Consider the following 23,359-nt stretch of genomic DNA (forward strand, 5'->3'; position numbering starts at 1 on the left):
AGAGCGGGAGAAGATACTGTCTTCCATGGGGAATGACGGTGAGTGAAGATTTGCAGTTTTCATCTGTGGGTTCGTACAAAGTCGGCTTTTGTTGCCTGCTCAGAATGAGGACTTCAAGTGATTAACAAGGGAAAGTATGATAACCAGCTCCAGGCTCTCCATTACAGTGCCACTCACACAGGGTTAATCCTTTTAACCATTGGTAATCGTTGTAACTGTGTGTCCTGCACTACACTTTTGGTCTGCCGCAGGGTGTGCGTACAGAAATGTACGCACATGTGCATGTGCCTTTACATAAACGTATGCACACATACAGATGTGTGCGCGCACATGTGCTCACCCGCCGCCCTTGTGTGGCTCTGCAGATGAACTTGCACTTCATGGAATACATTCCTTTAGCAAATTAGACACTGCTGAAACGTCCTTTGCCATCAGTGAATTCACAGTAGAAATTTTTTTTTGACAGATAAGTCGTCGGTAGCTGGCTCCGAAGAGGCTGAACCTCTGGCTCCACCTATCAAGCCGATTAAGCCGGTTACCAGAAATAAGGCCCAGCAAGAGCCTCCGGTGAAGAAGGGCCGGCGCTCCAGGCGCTGTGGACAGTGTTCGGGCTGCCAGGTTCCAGAGGACTGCGGTGTCTGTACCAACTGCCTGGACAAGCCCAAGTTTGGTGGGCGCAATATAAAGAAGCAGTGCTGCAAGTACGTGTGTGGCTGAGCAATTGTTGGGCTCATCCGTACACTGAGTGGGATAAGCGCGGCCGCGCTGCGGGACAGGGAACAGCAGATTTGCCATGTAGCGCAGGCTGTGAATGAATGTGGCCTGGGCTGAGGCTGAGTCATGGCAGGGGACTGTGAGCAGGTTAACTGAAGAGTCTAGATCCTGATTTGAGGTGTGCTCCCTACAACTTCTCTGAAGTTCGCTTCTGGTTCGTTCTCCCCAGTGTGGCAAAACTGGCGTAGCACTGACAAGCCTTTGGTAGAGCAGTGGCTTTCCTTAGGCACTGTGGGGTTTTGCCAGGAAGGCAATGTGTATGTTAATATTTGACTCTTACTCTCCCAAATTGCATTCATGAGGAGCTTGTGTTTTCAGGATGGTGATTATCTGGTGTATATACACCTCAGATAGATAACAAAGATGTCTCTGGATGTGATTAAGATATGCCGCTCTTCCCTGATTTTTTTCCTATCGCTTTTTATACATATCACTTAGCCTGAACCTTTGGCTTTTTTAAATTGCTGCAATTAATTGATTTTACCAGACTAGATGATCTGTCTGAGAAGGCAGCCACGGAAGTGACACCAGTGAAGGTTGCTGTGCTGTGAAAGCTGTCCCTAAAGCACAGCCGTGAGGGTTGCTGCGGGGCGCTCAGCTGCACAAGACCACTCCGCAGGCTGCGGGCTGTGAGCGGTCTCCCTCTCGGCAGCCCTGCCAGGCCCGGGCCTCGGTTTCCAAACCACAGGCCTGACACACAGAAGACATCACCTGCGAAACATAAGGAAAATAGGAAATAAAGTTGAATGCTTAAAAAAGGCTTGGTCACCTAATCTGGTCCCACTCCAAGAGTAACTAAATTTGTCTGAAATGGCCTCGGTTTGGGTTATGTAAGACCTGCAGTTGAGAGAGTTTGATGTGGTTTCTCAGAGCTCTCGGAAGTATTCTGGTACCTCTCAAATCTAAGAAATGGAATTGATGGGGGATTTACCGGCGAAGTAGCATATTTACGTAAGCAGTTTTACTAACCCCGAAATTGTGTTGAGTGCAGAAAACCAAAAGGAAAATACAGAGGAAAATAAGTCTTGCGTATTTCTGAAGAAGGGAGGGGGGAAAAAATTGCTTGGGAAAAGGTAGTAGGTGTAGTGATAACGTGGGGTTTTTTTCAACTTTTCATGTTGAATATTTACAGACTGCCCTCTTAATGCCTGCATTTTTCTTCCGATTTCACGACACGCTCTTTCTTTGCAGAATGAGGAAATGTCAGAATCTCCAGTGGATGCCTTCGAAAGCCTATCTCCAGAAGCAGGCAAAAGGTAGGCGAAAAGACTTGGCTTGAGTACAGCACGAGAGAGAACTTCTCGTCTCTTCGGTTTTGCTCTCTGTGCCGTTGCTGTGGCTGTGCTGAGGTTAGCGAGGGCCAGGCTGCAGCCAGCTGCTCGCAGGGAACCTGCCCGCTCTGCTGCTGCAGGGAGAGCTGCAGGGGAGGTGGGAGCGCAGGCAGCCTCTGTGCTCCCTGGCAGCGCCTGCCTCCTGCCGCACTGGACAGGCGGTTCTTGTGCCCTTCTGCGGGCAGCTGCTGCCGCTGTCTGGTCAGCCTCCCCTCTGCCCTTCCGGCGACATGTTCCTCCAAGGTTTGCCTGCTCCTGAGAGCAGCAGGCCCTGACGAGTCTCATCGGCTTCCTTGTCCCTGACCTGAGGCTTCAGTGAGCTGTCAGAGGTGTTCTGCTACATCCCCGTGCTCCTGGTACTGCACCGCTGAGTCTGTGGGTTAGCGTGGCAGCGCTCAGGCAGCTGCCTCGAGCTCCCTGAACTGCCCACACGAAGCCCGCTTTCTCCTTTGCGCAGTGACGCTGCGCGTCTGCGTGGCTGCAGGGGGGATGGCGTACTGCTCTGTCAGAAGAGAGGCCCGAGGTATTCGAGCACAGATTGCAACGTAAGCCAAGGGCATTAATGGTACCGACAAAAGGCTTTATTCTTTTTGGAGTGCCATTTTTTCTTTTGTACGACAGAATGACAAAATTCTGACATCAAAGCGTCTGTTTCCTTGTTTTAAAAAAGCAGCAAATCATTTCAAGTCACAGCGTTTTGTCCGTGGTGCTTTATTGATGCTTCTTCTTCCTAGCTGCAAAGAAGAAAGAGAAGAAATCAAAGACAAATGAAAAGAAAGAAAGCCATTCTGGAAAGAACCAGTTGGACTCTGGACAGAAGCAAACTCCTCAGCCTGTCGTATCGAGGGAAGACAACGCCGTGAAGAAGAGCAGCGAGCCTGCCCGTAAGCCCGCTGAGGAAAAGCATGAGGACGGGAATTGCTCCGTGCCAGCCTCCGAGCCCAAACAGGTCCCTGCCTCCAGTACCAGAAAGACTGGCAAGCAGACGTCCCAGCCGGCGCAGCTCCCTCCTCCTCAGCCACCCAGCTCGGCGCCTTTGAAAAAAGAAGCACCTAAAGTTACCACTTCTGAGCCTAAGAAAAAGCAGACTGCCCAGCCAGAAATAGGTAAATGGGACTGTTTATCCTCAGTGTGTCTGAGTCGTGTTAAGTAACAATATTCGTACCGCTGAAAGCTGTTGGATTTTAAAACTGATAAATGCTTTATGATGTGGCGAAATGACAGCAGATTATTTTGGGAATTTTGCTTAGAACTGGCTTCCTTTTTCCTGAACTGCAGTGTGTGTTGGGGCGGGAGAAAGATGACCATCTTCACTGTGATTTTTTTTTTTTAGTCACACAGGCTTGGCAGCCTGGAAGTACAGTGTCAATATTGTTAAGTCCGTTGACTGTTCGCGGTCTGAATGTGAAACAAGAGGGATGTAATCTTGTTCTATAAAAGCGTAGCGCAGAACGGCACGAGCGGTGGCCAGCAAGGCAGCTTGCTGTCCGGGACTGCTGTGGCTTTGCACCCAGAACGCCTTGGATGCCTGGCAGAGCAAACTCCTGGCCGTGCCTCGAGGAGGCTGCTCATGGCCCAGCTGGTGAGGGGCAGTCACAGAAGAGGGTGGAAAAATTCTAGTCTGAAATTCATCGCACGTTAGCCAGCTGATTTTTTTTCCCTTTTCTTCTCTGCAGGTGGCTGTTAGTTACTTGAAATACTCATAATTTTTCCCCCCTTCCTAGGCACAGAACAAAGCAAACAGAAAAAAATTGCTCCCCGTCCAACTTTCCCTGTGAAACAGAAACCCAAAGAAAAGGTGAATACTGCTTTTTGTACACAGTCAGTAAATGTCAAGAACCTGGAACTTCTGTCTTCTCTCTAGAAAGTAGAACTGTATGACTTAACCCTTTTACAGATGTATTTATTTTTTTATGCTTACAGATGTTAGTTTTTCCATTGTGGCAGTGTGTGGATACCCAAGCACCTGGCACATGCCTGAGATTCAGTTGAGGCGTTAGCTTGTTCTCCAGGACTTGTAGGTCGTGGGCTGGGGGCCAGCTTTCCCATAAAAACTGCAGCTACCTTTGTCTCAAACAACTCTGCTATGGGGAAAAAAAAAAAAAAAAACCCCAACCTTATTTAAATCTGAGAGAGAAGTGCGTAGGGACTAATTACACCCAGAGTTGCCCTGCTGCAGCAAAATAAAACCAACGCTCTGATGATGAGAGGGAACAACACAATGTTGGAGGAAAGCGCAGCAAATTGAGTTAGAAATGTAATTGTGTGTGGAACGCTCTTGAGAAATGGTTTGCAGAATGGTTACTTTCTCGCAACTCATGAATCCTGTGATGGTTTGGGGGTTTTGTCTGTCAGTTGTCTACGGCGTTTAATGTAATTGCTGGGTAAGTTCTGGCGTTCGGCGCTGGGATTAACGCAGGCTCCTTTACTTGACTAGGAAAAGCCCCCTCCTATAAGCAAGCCAGAAAGCAGCACGCTGAATTTGCTCAGCACTCTGACTAACGGGAGCAGTTCCAAGCAAAAGCCGCCTACAGACGGAGTCCATAGAATCCGAGTGGATTTCAAGGTAGAGGACAAAACGTTTTAAGTATTTGAGTGTTACCTGGCTCTGAACGCCGCACCTCCGGTCCCTGCGGAGTGCCGGCAGTGACCGCTCAGGTGGTGTGGCTGGTGCCCTGCAGCGAGAACTGCAAACAGGAGCCTTCCTGACAAGTCACCCGGTTGATTTTTAGAAGCTTGTTATGCCTTTTTTGTCTTATAATTAGAGTACTGGACGAAGAGACACTTAAAGCTTTAAAACCTTAACTGTCAAGGTGTGAGGATGAGCAAGAATTTGAGGTTTATGAAGAATTATTCCATTAAGATGGAACTATAAAACCTTACCACAACTTGAGCCAACAAGATTTGGGGAAAATGTTAGTAACTTGTAATTCACAACGTTTTGGGTATATCTGGGGTTTTAAACTGATAAATCATGTACTTTTTTGAACAACAGTGTTGAAATAATAAAAATTACTATTTTCCTAATAATTTTTCAGTCCATCTCTAAGTGTTGATACTGGAGACCATAGTGAGATCTCATAAGTGTTTTATACAAATACGGAGTCGTAATAAAGTGTAATTCTTCTGACATTTCACTTTTAGTAATAATTCTGCAATCCTGGGAAAACTTTGTCCCGTTCCTTAGGCTTGCTTTCCGTAGGAGGAAGGCTGGCACGCTGTTGAGCGCCCTGGGCCGGAATGGCGCTGAGCGCTGGTACTCCCTAGGCACTAGGAAGCAGGGCGAGGTAGAAGTTGCAACGATTGCAGTTTGAGAACAGCGAGTTGCAGGCGCAGAGGGTCAATGTGAGCACTTTGTACTGATGTTGTATTGCCTTGTTCCGCATGGTGATATATCCTTTTGTGCTTTCAGGAGGACTGTGAAGTGGAGAATGTTTGGGAGATGGGTGGGTTAGGCATCGTCACCTCGGTACCTATTACTCCCAGGGTGGTCTGTTTTCTCTGTGCCAGCAGTGGACATGTGGAGGTAAAGCATTGTGTTCTGCTGTTGATGACTTAGTTACGGCACCGTGTTGTTACAAAACTAAATAAATGTCACGGCCCTAATCCAGAAGAAATTAAAATAATACCTGTCCTTGCTAAAATTTGTCCCAAGATACTGAAATGCAGGGTATTCACAGTCAGTGCGGAAACTTCTGCGGTGCTGACTTCGGAGGTGAACGGTGATAGACATAACGAATAGCGTATTTCAGAGCACCTGTGTCTCCTCCTAATTTGGATTCCCACGTCTGACGTAAAGCAGGGGCTTTGCTTTTTTTTTACCTTGAAATAAGAAAGGCTGCCCAGGTAAAGGGTTGTAGGCGGTGTGGCTTTCCCAGGTATGTCTGTGTCTGCTGGGAGCTGCAAACCGTTACTGAATTCGTGCCTGGAAAGATTCTGGTGCTGCATAAGCAGCGGGATTTTGGCTTAAGATGTGTTAAATGCGTTTCCAGGTCTAGATGGGTGCCTTCTCAGCACCTCCCGGCCAGCTGTCCTGGCTGGGAAGGTGATGCTTAGCGCTCTAGAAAAGGCTTGGTTATGAGTGAGCAATACCTGGGGAAAGGGGGGTTAAGCTCTGCACGTGGACATCGGTTCGCCTGAGGACCGTGAAGGTGCAGTGGGGCACGGACCCATCCCCTTCTCAGGCAGGTTGCTCGAGGGGACAGATGATTCTTCTGTCCCCTGCGGGCTTGCGGCATTCTTGCCTTAAGGATGATTATCTTTCTAGTATGACCAGCCTTGTAGGGGATCCGTAGAAAGTAGAAGAGCTGTCCCACGGGCCACCTAAGCTGAACCGGGGGAGAGATGTCTCTCCTGGCTCTGCATGTCCCTTCCTTCTGCACCAAGTGCTGCTTCTGGTGCAGTTGGCTTGTGTTGCGGCGAGGCAGGGAGATCCTGAAGAGCCCGATAGGCTTTTGCCAGTACTCAGAACATGTAGAGAACAGGTACCAGACTGCCCCGGGCTGCTAGATGCCCAGTCTGGGTAGGCGAGCATGGCTTTGAGTTATCTGAAGTACGCGCACTTTCCCTCCTAAAACATGCCGGTAGATATCTGTGTTCTGTCAGTTGTAAAGCAGGATTCGAAGTCGTGTGGAGCGTGAGGGGGCTTGTTTGGGACTTCAGAGCAGCTTCTGACTTGCTAAAACCTCCCTCTCCCCCCTTGCAGTTCGTGTATTGTCAGGTCTGTTGTGAGCCTTTCCACAAGTTCTGCTTAGAGGAGAGCGAGCGGCCCCTGGAGGACCAGCTGGAAAACTGGTGCTGCCGTCGCTGCAAGTTCTGCCACGTGTGTGGGAGACAGCACCAGGCCACCAAGGTACCCCCAACTCTCGGAACACCTCGGGCACCCCCCGCGCCGCTCCCAGAGCTCCGCTCGCTCCGCAGCTGGGCTAGTGAGTCTGCAGCGGGGAGCAGGGACACGCAGGGTCTGTGCACGAGTGCCGCTGTGTGCTGGGGAGAATGCCTCCCGGCTCGATTCAGCGCAACTTCTTCCTCCTCTTGCCCCGACTGGGGGATCCAACATAAACCCAAAACGTCCAGGATGCGGCATCCCTTCGAGGGCATTCCTCTCTTCCAATGTTTTTCCCCTTATTCTTGCAGCAGTTGCTGGAGTGTAACAAGTGCCGAAACAGCTATCACCCTGAGTGCCTGGGCCCAAACTACCCAACAAAACCCACCAAGAAAAAGAAAGTTTGGGTGAGGGACTTTGATTTCTTTTTCGGGTAATTCGCGGGTTGACTATTCATAACACTGTGGGCCGGAGCTCTGCGCGTGGCTTGCTCTGATGCAATTGCTGTGCTTTCTAAGGCAGGGAGCCTGTGGCGTTGGAAGGTACGTTTGGAACTAGATAATGAGGTGGGTTGTTGATAAGGTTCCAAACAAGGGGGATTTTTAACGAGCTTACACCTTATTTAGTTGTAGTAATTTCTTCTGACCACAGTCCTGGAACGTGGAAGAAACTCTTTAGAACAGAAGCATTTACCACGTTAACAAATTTACCGATTCATACTGGTATTGAGAGACTATTTGGATTAATGCACTAGTTTGTGTCTTTCAAGTTTTTGTTCTAAACACATGCGAAAGCTTTGCCTGTAGCCTATTTGGTGCTAATAGTTTTTAGGTGTTTTCTGCTACGATATCCTCAGAGTTGGAAAACTGTTAAAATAAGACTTCATGCGTTAGGTCAGAAGAAATGCCACAACTGCATATGCTGGTCTATGTGAAGGGAAAGGTGATATTTTCTTCAGTGCAAATATGAAGGACAGAAAAACTATACTGTGGTTTATTTTCACTTTTTCTTGTCACGTTGTCGCTACCTTACCATAAAGGGAGGGAACTCTTTTCTTTTTAGTGAAAGTTTTGGTATTTGAAGCTCTTTATTCTGTCGTGTAAGCTCTCAGCATTCGTTACATAATAAAGGCTATGAAACGTATCGTTAGGACTAAAGCACAGAAACCACTGGCTAAAGGCAAATAACTCTTGCTGAACCCATTCCTTTTCCAGATATGTACCAAATGTGTTCGCTGCAAGAGCTGCGGATCAACAACACCAGGCAAAGGCTGGGATGCGCAGTGGTCTCATGACTTCTCGCTGTGTCACGATTGTGCCAAACTCTTTGCTAAAGGTACGCAAAGTTGAGATTCTTTGCAGCAGGAGTCTCTTCAGCTGATTGGGTTTGAGTCAGACAGCGGCAGCGTAGGGTGAGTCGAGGGCCTGCAGGGCAGGTGAGTTGTCACCGTACAGCCAGGGCTGAAAGCTGGTGTTGGGCTCGGGCACGACAGCTCGTGCAGTCGTTCCCGTAGGAGAGACAGGCTCTTCGGTTTCACAGTGGCTAACAAAAGCCACCGCTGTTCTAGTCTCAGAGTCTGAGGCTCCCAGAATTTAAACGCTGCATGATATAAGGCAGTCGTTACACACCCGTTGGCCCGGGGTTTCAAGTAGCAGTTGAGAAAAAGCCATTTGAAAGGACTCCTGACTTAAAAGCAACAAAATTCCTCTTGTAAAGTTCCTTCTTGAGTTAGTTACTGTACGTGACGCCTTTGAAGCCAGGAGGGGGACCCTGGGGAGAAATCTCAGGATAGAAAATCCTGACTATTCCACTGAATTTCTTGTCTGTGCGCCATCTTTGTCCTTTCGTTTTACTCCATGACGCTAATTGCCTATAGTATTTTGTTAGTCTCGCCACTCGCAAAAAATGGGTCCCCAGTAACAGAGTTGTAGAGTGTACAGGTTGTTTTTGTGGCCATCGTTTGCAGTGTTGTTCAAGTAGATGTAGCTGTGTTGGCAGCTTTCCGGTGGGCGTTTCAGAGACCTGCTTTCTTAGCACACTAGTGAGGAACCACCTAGCCTTTAAGGTGTGTGTGGCAGCTGAACTTCTGATAGAAACCACGTCTCATCCGCAGGAAATTTTTGTCCGCTCTGTGACAAATGCTATGACGATGACGACTATGAGAGCAAGATGATGCAGTGCGGGAAGTGCGACCGCTGGGTCCACTCCAAATGTGAAAACCTTTCTGGTAAGGCACATCCTTCTCTCCTCCGTACTTCAGAACACGGGGTGGCGAGTATACCAAAGCAAGCCAGTTTTGGACCTTTCTACTAGAGTGTTCCATTAACGCCCTCACCTGTTGTGACGTGCCTGAAAAATGCCTGTAGAATGACTACAGGTAAACCAGTACTGACACCAGTGACATCCCGAAAGTGTAGAACTTGCTTCAAATGCAGCATCGTTCAGTAACTTGCATAAGATGCTTTTGTTACATGAAAAGTGTTCCAGTTAGACAGTAAGTGCAAAGTAGGGGGGTTTCCATCTGTCCATCCTCCAGCAAAGTTTTTCACATCGCTGTTTTATTTTTGTCATCTGCAGATGAAATGTATGAGATACTCTCTAACTTGCCTGAGAGCGTAGCATACACCTGCATTAACTGTACAGAGCAGCATCCTGCAGAGTGGCGGCTGGCACTGGAAAAGGAGCTGCAGGTTTCCTTAAAGCAGGTTTTAACGGCTCTGTTGAATTCTAGAACTACCAGCCACTTGCTGCGCTACAGACAGGTAAGCTGGAGCCTCCCGTCCCTTTAATACGTTCTGGCCTGAAGTATTGCCTGGTGTTCGATTGAATTCTGGTATTGCTGTGCGTCGTACCGCAAAAGTGTCTTTATTGTACTTAGCACAGCATGTACGGGGATTTCTGTTTCCTTTCTGTTGTTCATTCCTATGCAAACAAAGAAGCGAGTATCTATGATATGACTTGTGAGGGTCAAAGCAAAAAGCAGAGTAAAGTTCTTCAAGGAATGGGAGGATTTAGCTCTGTGGTGGTAAAGGTGTCCTTTTGACAGAAGAACAGGATCTGAGTCTTGAAATGTATATTTGGAATTACGACTTCTGAAAACGGGTTTGACCCTTACAGCCCATGGCTTGGCTCTGCTGTCTGCCTTACACGTCAGCAGCAGAAAGCTGGTGAAGATCCTTTTGTTGTCATCCCTTCATTTTGGACAGGAATTCACAGCTTGAGTCTCCTGTCTTTCGTGTTAGCAAGAATCTCTGTGGCAATAAATGTGTGCACGGTGGGTCATGATCAGCAGCCAATGGCCCTCTGTCTGGTTGCTGATGTTGACAGGCAGCAAAACCACCTGATTTAAACCCCGAGACAGAAGAGAGTATCCCATCCAGAAGCTCTCCTGAAGGTCCCGATCCGCCCATCCTAACGGAGGTCAGTAAACAGGAGGAGCAGCAACCTCTGGATCTGGAAGGAGTGAAGAGAAAAATGGATCAAGGAAGTTACACTTCTGTGGTACGTCAGAGTTTTCGTGTTTCGCTCTAATAGTGGATCCTATGAACTGCTTTATGACCGATGGTGTTTATAACTAAGCATGCTTCGGCCTTTTCTTTATGAACAAGGAGACAGGTTAACGTGCTGCTAAAAATAATTCTGGCTGGCACTCGTGTTAGTGTTGGCCCACGGACATGTAATTTACACTGTCGTATGGCTCTCTCGATTCAGCAGCGATACTTGGTTAAACCGCTTTTGCCCTTAGTCGGATGTTTATGTTCGTGGGTACAGGATAGCCCGTCCTTCACGTGCAAATTCTAACTGAAAGCCTAACTGCATAGCACCAAGGGCAGTCAGGTACCCGGAAACTAGTCATTCCTGTCTTCAGGGGTGGTGTCATTAGAGTATTTACACAAAATGCTGCTGTTCACCAAATGGATTTTATTCGTAGGGAATGTCCTTGTCCTCTCTTTCCCCTGCAGCACCTGTATTCTTGAGGAAGCAGGTACATTGCCAAGTCCTAGGCAAATGTGCTCTTGCCAGATTTTGGGCGAATCTGTGCAAGGCAGCTAGCTTAGCGGGTCCCACAGCAGTCAGCCCCGGGTGGAAGGAAGTAGTGAGCAGTTCTGCCAGCCGGTTTGCAAACGCACAGGGCCGGTTGTTCCTCCACAGCCAAATTCTTTCTCTGCTTTTCAGTGGATGCTCTAGTTCATTCTTATCGTCATCTGGATGCTTGCTTGATGCCTTCAATTAGCGGATGGTGTAGCTGTACAAGAGACGATCCTGTTAATGTGAGATTTTGTGGCTTTCTTGTAGTTGGATTTCAGTGATGATATCGTGAAGATCATCCAAGCAGCCATCAATTCTGACGGAGGGCAGCCGGAAGTGAAGAAAGCCAACAGCATGGTCAAGTCCTTCTTTATTCGGGTGAGCCGAACTGCAGTTATTTTGAAATCTGCTTCTTGTGGTACCACTACCCATTGCTGTTGGAGTCCAAAGGGTCCAGCATGCTTACCACTGCTTGGGTATTTCCAGGAATAAGAAATACGTTGTCAGAGTTGCTAATGTTAATGAAGCCTTATTAGTTGTGCATTTACAGTAGACCTTGGCCGAATGGCTTTGAATTTTGAGGTCTGTTGTATAACATTTCTAATGGAGTGTTGTTTTCCTTCAGCAAATGGAGCGTGTTTTTCCATGGTTCAGTGTAAAAAAGTCCAGATTCTGGGAGCCAAATAAAGTAACAAGCAAGTAAGTAATTGTTCTCTGTCTGACTGTGACACCCTGCGGTTTGCCAGCTGTCCCAGCAAAAAGTATCAAGAGAAGCCTGTTAGCGGGGTTGGGTTTTCTGGGTTTCTTTTCCTTTTTTTTTTTTTTTTTTTTTTTTTTTTAAGAAGTTAAACAGTAATCCCATTCCCAGGTTTTGTGTATGCTTCCTTGTTCTAAAGCAGAGAAGCCAAAACCATTCTTTAGACCTGGGTGTATAGTGTGTTGACTTGTCAGTCCTGTCCTTCCTTCCCCTCCTCATCCCCATTTGGTGTGACCCTCCTTCTGCATCTGTTACCCTCGCAAGAAACAGACAGCCGCATCACAAACCGTACAGTGTAAGTGCCCGGTCATAGCCTTTGCCGAGAGCGAGTGTGGACTGTAATTGATTAATTGAGTTGTTGTGTGTGAAATGTCAATAGTGCTTGCAGACAGAGCACGTGGCCTTCTGGCGTAGCCAGGTCTGACAGCCCACTCCTTGTTGCGTTTCAGCAGTGGTATGTTGCCGAATGCAGTGCTGCCCCCTTCGCTTGACCATAATTATGCTCAGTGGCAGGAGCGTGAAGAGAACAACCGCACCGAGCAGCCCCCTCTGATGAAGAAAATCATTCCAGCTCCAAAACCCAAAGGGCCTGGCGAGCCGGATTCACCAACTCCTCTGCACCCTCCTACGCCACCTATCTCCAGTAAGAAAATCACTTGCAGCAGGGTTGGTAGAGAGCGCTGGTTTGGTTCTGTATGCAGTTGAAGCACTTTGGAGACCTCTGTGGCCTGAAATCATTCAGAGGCTGTTACACACGAGATGTTTCTGAGCTGAGCTTGGGCCCACAACTAGATTTGCACCTGCCCTTTTCCCCCAGAGCAGGGTCTGCGCAGAGACTGGTGCGTTCTTCTTGCTTTGCAAGCGGCTGTCGAAACTCCAGGCTGCTGTTTTCCCCTTCTACCCTGGTCGCTTCCCGACAGCCTGTCCAGATGAGTTTTTGCCTCCCTGGCCTCCAAGACTAAACCGCGTTCTCTCTTTTTCCTGTAAGGCTCTGACAGAAGCAGAGAGGATAGTCCTGAGCTTAACCCGCCTCCGGATGTAGAAGACAACAGGCAGTGCGCATTGTGCCTCAAATACGGCGATGACAGTGCCAATGTGAGTATTTGGCCACACGCCCATTTCGAGGGGAGCTGAGTTCAGCGGTACTGTAGAGTTGGTGCCGGGGGCAGCCTGGGTGCTTACTGTGGGTCGCGGTGGCTGGTGGAACGCTGGAAAAAAAGGTTTCCTTCTTTTCTTTAGGATGCTGGGCGTCTACTCTATATTGGCCAGAATGAGTGGACACATGTGAACTGTGCTTTGTGGTCAGCAGAAGTGTTTGAGGATGATGATGGTTCCCTGAAAAACGTGCACATGGCTGTGATCAGGGGGAAGCAGCTGGTGAGTATAAGTACAGAACACATTGTTAAACTTCACACGGATTTGCACAGAACGAAGATAGCAACCCGGCTAAAAGATGCCTTGGGTGTGGTTTTTCTGCTCTCTCCCCTCCTTGCTTTTTTTTTTTTTTCTTCACTGTATATAATAGAACAGACAGAAGATATTTGAATATTTATTTTATCCTTGCTCAGTTCAGAAATACTGTGGAGACCAAAAGGAAGTCATAACGGGAGAATTGGAGCAATGATTTTCTCAGCAGGTCTTCAGTTGCCAGCACTATACCTTAACCAGTTGATGCCATATCTGTAGTCACAGCCCGTTTTCAAAAATGATACGGAATATGTAAAGCACGGCCAAGTGCTGCGTTAAAGCCCAACGCCTGTCTCTGTAGCACAGGGACTTAGCAGGTCTTCTGTTGCAGTCTGAGCTGGTGACAGTAGAGGAACTCGAAGGAGAGAGAGCAAGCCTGTACCTGGTATCGTGACCCAGGTTAAATTTCATATACGTATAAAAGAAATAAGAATTGAAAGCAAGTACTGTCCGATTCAAGGTGTTGATCAAGGAGCATTTTCACGTTTGAGTATAGATGAAGGATCTTGCCATCTAGCTTGTCCATAGCTACTCTGTTAAATACCGCAAAAAGAACGATGGTGGTGGCTTCTTCCTGAGCTCCCAAGCAGTCTTAGAAAATGAAATAATCTTCCTGTTGTGAATCGGGGGTTGCTTACTTGCCAGAAAAATGAAATGAGAATGGAAGCATGGCTAGAAATGACTTTGTCCAAGTTTTGTTTTAATACGGCACTGTTTGGTCCTAAACATGTCTTAAAAGAGCAGCAGCAGTGGAATAGGGCTGCCCTTAGCCAGTAGTAAGCCGCCCGCATGGGGAACACTCAGTGCAGGGGAAATAGCTGACATACGCATCGGTGAAGCTTGCAGACATGTGGCTTGGGTAGGGAGTACGAGCAAGGCAGTCTGAGGCCTGGAGGAACCGGTCTGCAAACGCAGTTGTTGTTCTGTGTGAGGAATCCTTCTCCTCTCGCCTCCTCCGCCCTGTCTCCCTTGCGCACGTGAGTCAGGGTAGCGAAACGCTGCAGCAGTGAAGTGGGAGGTCAGGCGTTACTCTGAACTTCCGTCTGTGCCCAAAAAAACACCTGACAACATTAAGGGTAGCCTGGTTTTAGAAGGGGTTAATTTTTAACTTTTTTTTTTTTCTGTTGTAGAGGTGCGAGTTCTGCCAGAAGTCAGGCGCCACAGTGGGCTGCTGCCTCACTTCCTGTACAAGTAACTATCATTTCATGTGCTCACGAGCCAAGAACTGTGTCTTTCTGGACGATAAGAAAGTTTACTGCCAGAGGCATCGTGACTTGATCAAAGGAGAGGTGAGATCCTTCTTTCACAGCCTGCCGTGTCTGCGGTGGGGTTAGCCTGGACCTATGAGTGCCTCTTAGTCATTAATGTTGAGTGTGTTCCTTACTAGTGAGGGCCAGACCACAGTGCTGGTAAAAAGAAGTCAACGAAACTACTGGCCCGTTGAGGTTTGGCAAGGGGGGCCATGTGGCAGTCCAAAAAAAAAAAAAAGAGCAAAGTGAGGATCGAGGTAGACAGGCTGTGGAGCGTACACATGGTAGTTCCTTTAAAATTAACAGGTAGTTTTGTGGATTTGTGTTCCAGGTGGTGCCTGAGAATGGGTTTGAAGTGCTTAGGAGAGTTTTTGTGGACTTTGAAGGGATCAGTCTGAGAAGAAAATTCCTTAGTGGCTTGGAACCAGAGAACATCCACATGATGATTGGTAAGATCTGGTCTCTGGACACGTCATCCACCCTTGGTGCTGGAATCTGGTTCACAGAACTCTTCTGTTCCTCTTTCTCCTCAGGTTCAATGACAATAGACTGTTTAGGAATTCTGAATGACCTCTCGGACTGTGAGGATAAGTTGTTTCCCATCGGCTATCAGTGCGTATAAACTGTTTAATGATTAGATGTCTTTTAGCGTATTCGATGCCAAACCAGCGCTTGAAGTAACATATGTAGAAATGGACTGTGGCTGTCATACGCTGTTTGGGAATCCAGTGACTAAGCTGGGTGTGCGGCATGTTGTGCCAGGAAGTCTTTGGCCCATGTAACGTTGAGAAACTGAAAATTTGAAATAGGAGTGCTGAGGTTTACTTGACCGTTGAGTACCATGTCTTATGTTTGAATTCTCTTCCAGGTGCTCCAGGGTGTACTGGAGCACAACAGATGCCAGGAAGCGCTGCGTGTATACCTGCAAGATCATGGAGTGCCGACCTCCGGTCATAGAACCCGACATCAACAGCACTGTGGAGCACGACGATAACAGAACCATTGCCCACAGCCCGGTTCCCCTCACAGGTAATCTTCCAAGGACTTTCTCAAAGTATATTCTCTACATCTTTTTGCTGTCGCGTATCCTTACCAGAAAGCCAGGGAGTGGCTGGGGGCTGTGTCTATTAAACTGATTTGGACTAGAATCCACTTCGGGCTTCCGAATTATGTTACAGCATCTAAAGACTGTGGGGCGGGGAAGAGCTAAGCTCCTGAGAGTACCGGTAACTTTGAAAACTCGAGCCAAACAAAAACTACTGTAGCAATGCTTTCTAGTCTACAGACCTGAGATGTTTCTAGGGATCTAGAACTTCCAGTTGTACTTCAGGTGCCAGTGTTGGCTGTTAAATACCATGCTGAACAGTAGTATTGCCCTGCCTCTCTTTCCAAATTGCTTTCTCTGTATCCATAGGTGAGTTTAAAAAAAAAAAAAAAAAAAAAAAAGAACTCAACCCTATCCTTTTCAGTTCCCAGAAGGTAAGGCTGCCAAAGATCTTTAAAACATTTGCAGAAGATCTTTGAAACATTTCTAGTAATTGTCATTGTCAACATAGAATCTTAAACTCTATTAACTTGTAATGGAATTTTGTGTTTAGACTGAGGGTTACTGTATTGCCGCAAGTGTTTGAAGATGTGCTTAGGAGAAGAAACCAGTCATTAGCTGATGGCAAAGAAGCAGGAATCTTTGATTTTGTGTTTATTTAACAGATACCTCGATTCCCCAAGTGAACCCTGGTAGCGATATACACTTCATCAGGTCATAGCTCTTAGCGTTCAGTGATGGCTTAGACTGTTGTTTCTCTTTTATGCAACAGCAGAAAGTCTACCTAAAGACAGCCGAAATACACCTGAAATTGTAAACCCGCCGTCACCAGACCGTCCCTTACATTCTCAGACCTCTAGTTCCTGTTACTACCCAGCAGTCCCCAAGGGTCCCAGGATCAGGACGCCGAGTTACCCATCCACACAGAGGTCTCCTGGCTCTAGGCCCTTGCCCTCTGCAGGTATTTCAAGGGCTGTTGACTTTGATTTTGGGGGGTGGGTTGTTTGTTTTGGAAATGTGTTTGGGTTGGTTTGTGTCTTTTCTGGCTTCATTCAGAATGTGGTGCTTAGATTTCTGTTTATAGAGGAAATAGTGAAATGGCAATAGGTTTGAGGGGAGGAAAGTTCTGAAAATACGCCGTAGAGATGGCCTGTCCAGAAACAAAAATTTCCCTGGGATGGAGAAAGCAACGTTTGGGCGATAAAACAGCAGTCATGCAGAAGAGCTGTAATGTGAGTTAGGGACTTAATCACCTCAGTCGGTGTTTTTCCAGAGAGAATCGGAAATCTGGTATTGTAATTCAGCTACTATTTCTGTATGCGTGAGTCACGTTTTGTTTCAAACTCATGTTGAAAATTCACATCTGAAGTTGAGCTACAGACCCCCAAGATACAAACTTGTCAGCTCTCTGTGGTGACTGCTGATTGACGGTGTCAGATTTTTAATACCCATCTCAAGTATCATCGTCACGTTAGTGCTGTTTGGCTGAAAGGTCTACGTGGCTGGTAATTTCTTGTGGTTTATATGGAGGAATCGGGTCTGTCGGGATCGTGAAGGTTCCAGATGACGTGACAGTCTTTCTTACCTTGTTTTCTCAGGAAGTCCCACCCCAGTGACCCATGAAATAGTGACAGTGGGAGACCCTTTACTATCCTCCGGACTGAAGAGCATCGGTTCTAGGAGACATAGCACCTCCTCTTTGTCACAGCAGCAATCAAAACTCCGCATGATTTCCCCTACGCGAGCCGGGAACACTTACTCCAGGCACAGCGGGTCTTCGGTTTCCACCACGGGTTCCTCTTCAGAACAGGAACCCAGCGTCAAAAGTACTGACCGCTTTGTGGGATCGGGGAATGCAGGTATCACGAGCGCTCCGGTTCAAAGTTGCTCTACCAGTTCAGGCTCCCAGAAAACGGTGGCTTCAAGTGGAAGTAAAACTTACCAGCCGGATGCGTCTCAGTCTACGGAGGGCAAACATTCCAGCAGCTCAGATTTGGTAGCCAAAGCTGCGCCTTCTAAAGGGGAGAAGATGAAAGCTCTGACCTCAAAGGACCCAGATTATCCAGCTCATAGTTTTGCTTCTGGAGGAAACCCCAAAATGTCTGCTCAATCAACCAGTTCATCCGTCGCAGAAACGAATGTTAAAACAGGAACCTTCCAAGAATGTTCAGGATCATTTTCTTCCAAAGAAGCGATATCCTTCCCACCTTTGCATCAGAGAGGCCCAAGGAAAGAGAGAGATCAGCACGTGGAACCCGTACAGCCAGAGAAAACGACCGCAGTTGATGAGATGGATGCGAAGACCTTGAAGTCTGTTGGAGTAAATAGCAGATCTCCGGCAGCGAGCGAGCAGGTGGTTTCCGCCCCTCGAGACAGGCGTCAGAAGGGGAAAAAGTCAGCAAAAGATGGTTTTAAAGAGAAGCATTCCCTGAAATCTGTTACAGAGTCAAGTCAAGCAGTAGGCGGCGACGAAGGAAACCTGAAACCAGAATTTGGTAATCAGGGTTTGATGGCTGAACAAATGAGTCAGAGGTTGTGTAACAATATCCCTGCTGAAAAAGCTGGCGAGAAGTCTCCACCTTCTCAAGGGCCGTCTAAAGGCTCTACAGCGCAGGTCGAAGTGGCCTCTAAGGAATCACAGGCACCTAGGAAACGCACCGTTAAAGTCACCCTGACTCCTCTCAAGATGGAAAGCGAAAACCAGTCTAAAAGTGCACAGCAGGAAAGCGATGCCGAACCTCAGTCTGCAGGAGCGGAACTGGCTGCTTTGGCCGAGCCCTCCTCGACTTCGGAAAGCCCGGAAGATAACCCTGTCGTCCAGGGAAGTCCAAATGAAGCGCCAGCACAGGAATCTCAAAATAATGCCTATGAAAATTTGCCTGTTCAAGATAACAACTTGATGCTCCAGGATGGAGCTAAAGCTCAAGAAGAAGGCTCGTACAAGCGGAGGTATCCACGGAGAAGCGCTCGAGCCAGGTCCAACATGTTCTTTGGCTTGACTCCTCTGTATGGCGTGAGGTCTTATGGCGAGGAAGACCTTCCCTTCTACAGTAACTCAACTGGGAAGAAGCGAGGGAAGCGGTCTGCGGAAGGACAAGTGGATGGCGCGGATGACTTGAGCACGTCAGATGAAGATGACTTATACTACTATAACTTCACTAGAACGGTGGTTTCCTCGAACACAGAGGAGAGGCTTGCATCCCACAACTTGTTCAGGGAGGAGGAGCAGTGCGATCTTCCAAAAATCTCGCAGCTAGACGGTGTGGATGACGGAACTGAAAGCGATACCAGCGTCACAGCAACAACAAGAAAAGTCAGTCAAGTAACTAAAAGGAGCGGTAAAGAAAACGGAACAGAGAACTTGAAACTGGACAGGACTGAAGAAGCCGGGGAGAAAGTACAAGTGACCAAGAGCTCCGCTGTCCACAAAAGCGACCCAAAGCTTGATAACTGCCATCCCGTGAGCAGGGTTAAAGCGCAGGGTCAGGACTCGCTGGAAGCTCAGCTGAGCTCATTGGAAACGGGCCGCAGGGCTCACGCGAGCACGCCTTCGGACAAGAACTTACTGGACACTTTTAACACAGAACTTCTGAAATCCGACTCTGACAATAACAACAGCGACGACTGTGGGAACATCCTCCCTTCCGACATCATGGACTTTGTACTAAAGAACACGCCGTCCATGCAGGCGTTGGGAGAAAGTCCGGAGTCCTCATCATCTGAGCTTCTAACACTTGGGGAGGGTTTAGGTCTCGACAGTAACCGGGGCAAGGATATGGGTTTGTTTGAGGTGTTCTCCCAGCAGCTGCCAACCGCCGAGCCGGTGGACAGCAGCGTCTCTTCCTCCATATCAGCAGAGGAGCAGTTTGAATTGCCGCTGGAGCTTCCTTCCGATCTCTCTGTTCTGACCACCCGCAGCCCTACAGTGCCCAGCCAGAATCACAACAGGCTCGCCGTCATCTCGGAGTCTTCGCTCTCCTCCTCGGGAGAGAGGTCGATGCTCGCCTTGCCCTCCACGGAGTCTGGGGAAAAGAGAGTGACGGTCACAGAAAAGTCTGCCTCGGGGGAAGGTGACACAGCTCTCCTGAGTCCAGGAGTAGACCCGAGTCCCGAAGGACACATGACTCCCGATCACTTCATCCAGGGTCACATGGATGCGGAGCATATAGCCAGTCCGCCCTGCGGCCCCGTTGAGCAAGGGCACGGCAGCAACCAGGATTTAACGAGAAACAGCGGGACGCCGAGTATACAGGTGCCGGTGTCGCCCACCGTTCCCCTCCAGAGCCAGAAGTACGTGCCCAGCTCCACAGACAGTCCCGGTCCCTCGCAGATCTCCAACGCTGCGGTGCAGACCACGCCGCCCCACCTCAAGCCAGCCGCAGAAAAGCTTCTGGTAGTCAATCAAAACATGCAACCGCTCTACGTCCTCCAAACTCTTCCCAACGGCGTTACTCAGAAGATACAGTTGACGCCTTCCGTGAGTTCTGCGCAGAGCGTGATGGAGACCAACGCGTCCGTGCTGGGGCCCATGGGCAGCGGGCTCACGCTGACCACGGGATTAAATCCGAGCTTGCCCTCCTCTCAGTCGCTATTCCCTCCCACGAGCAAGGGGCTGCTGCCCATGTCCCATCACCAGCACATACATCCCTTCTCAACAGGCGCTCAGAGCGGTTTCCCACCAAGCATCAGCAGTCCTTCGCCAGGCCTTCTGATCGGTGTGCAGCCACCCCCTGATCCTCAGCTCTTAGTGTCTGAAGCTAGTCAGAGGACAGACCTCGGGACCACCGCTTCCACACCAGCTGCTGCCCTGGGCAAGAAACGGCCCATCTCTCGCCTGCAGTCACGGAAGAATAAGAAGCTGGCTCCCTCTGGAACCCCTTCTGCTATCGCTCCTCCCGATATGGTCTCCAACATGACCTTAATTAATTTTGCTCCTTCCCAAATTTCCAACCACCCGCTGGATTTGGGAAGCATTGCGAATTCAACATCCCATAGAACCGTCCCCAACATTATCAAGAGGTCCAAGTCCGGGGTCATGTATTTTGAGCAGACGTCTTTGCTCCCGCAGGGTGGGACCACCACTGCAGTCGGCACATCTGCCAGTGTCATCGGACCGGATGCCAGTCACCTCCCCGCGGGACCCGTATCAGGCCTAGCATCGAGTTCCTCGGTGCTGAACGTGGTGTCCATGCAGGCCACGGCAGCCCCTGCTACCGGTGGGTCAGTTCCCAGTCACGTTTTGGGACAAAGTTCGGTAACGTTAACTAGCCCTGGATTGTTAGGGGACCTGGGTTCGATAAGCAACCTCCTGATCAAAGCGAGTCAGCAAAGCCTCGGTCTTCAGGAGCAGCACATGACTTTGCCACCAAGTTCTGGGATGTTCTCGCAACTGGGAACATCCCAAACTCCATCTACGGCAGCGATGACGGCTGCGTCGAGCATATGTGTCCTGCCTTCGGCACAGACGATGGGCATGACAGTTGCTCCGTCGTCTGCTGACCCCGAAGGCTCTTACCAGCTCCAGCACATGACACAACTCTTAGCCAGCAAAACCGGGGTTGCTTCCTCCCAGCTGGACCTTGGCACAGCTTCGGCAACGACACAGTTGTCAAGCTTCCCACAGCTGGTTGACGTTCCCAGTAATAGCGGACTCGAGCAAAACAAGGCTTCCTCGTCGGTGATGCATGCCAGTTCGGCATCTCCTGGGGGCTCCCCATCCTCCGGCCAGCAGTCTGCAACTAGCTCCGTGCTGGGTCCCACCAAAATGAAGCCAAAAATCAAACGCATTCAGCCGTCATTAGACAAAGGGAACGGGAAGAAGCACAAAACTTCTCATGCATGGACCGGTTCCTCTGAAGCACATGTTGCCGACAGAGGGGCCACTGCGGTACCCCAGCTCCCAGCTACAGGGTAAGAGGAGAGCTTGGTTTTGCTCATCCCTGGGGTTCTGTAACAATTTAAGAAAGAATCGCGGGCTAGCCTTACAGCAGGTTTTCCTTTTGAATGATAATTTCTGGGGTAAAAAGCCCAGCTGGCAACAGAAGGCAAGTCTCTCTAAAGGAGTTAGTAGAACTTTTACCCCTGGAAGAGGAAGGATGAAAAACCTAAGGCTTTGGGGATCAGGGTTACGAGGACTTTACTCATCGTTGACAGCTCTGGAAAATTGGAGTGTTTTAGAGAGAGCAGTGGAGAAAAGGGCACTCTGAAGGGCAGGGTGCCCCACCAGCAAGAGGGACTGGGGAGGAACTGGGAGAATGGCGGGAATCTCGCTCTCTGCTGTGTCGGAGCGGCAGAGCGTGCGCTTGTCTCTCACGGTAGAGGATTACTTTCCAGACCTGAAATTAAAACGCCGTTTGAATTGCCTCTTTGAAACATGGGTCTGTAGAGAGAGTAAGAGCTGTAGGTCTTTAGACAGCTTAAGCTTTTGCAATAGCTTTTTTATGTTTCTGGCACTTGCCAAGTTGTTTTAGTCCGTAAGTGTTTTCTGTAGCTGTTCCCGTATTCCGCCACACACCTCGTGGCTCCTCGGCTCGTTGCTTCCGGCTGCTTAGGCATGTTTCTCTTGCAGCGGGATTCATGCTCCTCCTTCCTCTTGAAGCGCAGCTCTTGATTCTGAGGCGATGCTGGAAGCGTGATCTGGTTCCTCCTATCTTAAGAGCAGTTGCTCCCGCTTCCGTAGCTCTGCTGAGCTGCTGTGTCGCTCGTGGCAGCTGCCTCTGGGCCTGGGACGGCTGTGCAGCCTCCTTGGTGGCACAGCTGGCGTGGGCAGGTGTTTTGAATGTCCCTGAATCTTTCTGTTCCAGGGCTCCTGCTGTGAAGGTGGACACGCAGGATGCAGCAAGCGTGGATCAGCCACCACAGAGAGAATGTGGCCAGTCTGCAGGGTAAGCATTACGCAGACCTTGCCACGAGATTCCGCTCGCTTCAGCTTAAGGGCGCTTATACAGAGAATGCGAGAAGGCTTTCTTTGCTAGTTCGGATATCTTGGGAGCGTTGAGTCTGGAATGAACGGTCACATTTGGTTGCAGTGTGGAGCCGTTCTTTAAATGAAGTTGCTCATAGTTGTGGGAAGCTCGCTGCTTGCTGAGAACGAGACTCCTCATCGAGTCTTGCTGATCGTATATTCGTGTGCGCCGTAGTGCTGTGCAGGGCTAATACAAAGAGCGGGCCACAGCCTGGGTGAAAGGCGACTGCTGCCCACAGGCCGGTAGATGCCTCAGAAATAAATGCTGCCAAGTATTGTTTCCCGTTGAACTGACGGTAGACCATCCGATCTGGAAAAAGGGTCTTGTACCTCTGTCTCGTTCACAGCTTGTGTGGGTGAGTGTTCGGGGCTGGTGAGGACATGAGGTAGGTCGTTAAACAGTTTTCCTCACGGTCATTTCCTTCCCTCCTAAGGCAAACGGCAGTCCTCCCAGAATCTCAGCCAGCACAGAACTCGACAAACGAGCAGGAAAACGCAGGTATGTCCCCTCCTCAAAAGCGCCGAGTCTTGGGATTCCTCAGGACCGGGAAGTCGGTACCTTGAAGTTTGGGGTTTTTTGTGTCTCGTTCTCTCGGGAAAAATCTCGGAGCTAATAATCATGTTATTCTTGCTCTGAGGGGAGGAAAGGTTTGTTCGCTGTTAATAGGTATTGGACAGATAGTTATGTCGATTTTTAGCTTGTGGAAATTTCAGCACTTGAGATGTTACTACAACGCTGTCTAGATTCTTTTCTTGGACAGATTACCGGTCAAAAGGCACGTCAGTAAGTCATTGTCAGTGGTGGAACAACCGGTGGGAAAAACATCGTTCTACCCACTTTCCGTCTTCATGCTGGCTTCTGTCTTTTCTAGGCTCCAAAGCTCTTGAGGAAGAGGAGAGCACTTTCAGCTCCCACC

At 48.9% G+C, this 23,359-nt stretch overlaps 1 protein-coding gene across 1 annotated transcript in view; it reads left to right on the top strand.

Moving 5' to 3' along the window:
• The window catches only part of KMT2A (lysine (K)-specific methyltransferase 2A), a 32,322-nt gene that overhangs the window by 5,443 nt on the left and 3,520 nt on the right, over positions 1-23,359 (top strand). The window contains 28 exon segments of the mRNA XM_009895921.1: positions 1-38; positions 467-701; positions 1,966-2,030; positions 2,840-3,211; positions 3,830-3,903; positions 4,543-4,671; positions 5,518-5,631; positions 6,811-6,957; positions 7,242-7,337; positions 8,145-8,265; positions 9,044-9,157; positions 9,508-9,692; positions 10,258-10,431; positions 11,227-11,337; positions 11,585-11,658; positions 12,166-12,359; positions 12,705-12,811; positions 12,956-13,093; positions 14,314-14,472; positions 14,765-14,882; positions 14,967-15,045; positions 15,302-15,462; positions 16,254-16,439; positions 17,077-21,388; positions 22,282-22,362; positions 22,877-22,941; positions 23,315-23,354; positions 23,356-23,359. The exon segment at positions 1-38 is cut by the window's left edge and continues 12 nt beyond it; the exon segment at positions 23,356-23,359 is cut by the window's right edge and continues 121 nt beyond it. Coding sequence (XP_009894223.1) covers positions 1-38; positions 467-701; positions 1,966-2,030; positions 2,840-3,211; positions 3,830-3,903; positions 4,543-4,671; positions 5,518-5,631; positions 6,811-6,957; positions 7,242-7,337; positions 8,145-8,265; positions 9,044-9,157; positions 9,508-9,692; positions 10,258-10,431; positions 11,227-11,337; positions 11,585-11,658; positions 12,166-12,359; positions 12,705-12,811; positions 12,956-13,093; positions 14,314-14,472; positions 14,765-14,882; positions 14,967-15,045; positions 15,302-15,462; positions 16,254-16,439; positions 17,077-21,388; positions 22,282-22,362; positions 22,877-22,941; positions 23,315-23,354; positions 23,356-23,359 — 7,693 coding nt within the window.

The sequence above is a fragment of the Charadrius vociferus genome, unplaced genomic scaffold (assembly GCF_000708025.1).
Source record: "Charadrius vociferus isolate BGI_N301 unplaced genomic scaffold, ASM70802v2 scaffold172, whole genome shotgun sequence".
In the NCBI taxonomy this organism is placed as follows: Eukaryota; Metazoa; Chordata; class Aves; order Charadriiformes; family Charadriidae; genus Charadrius; species Charadrius vociferus.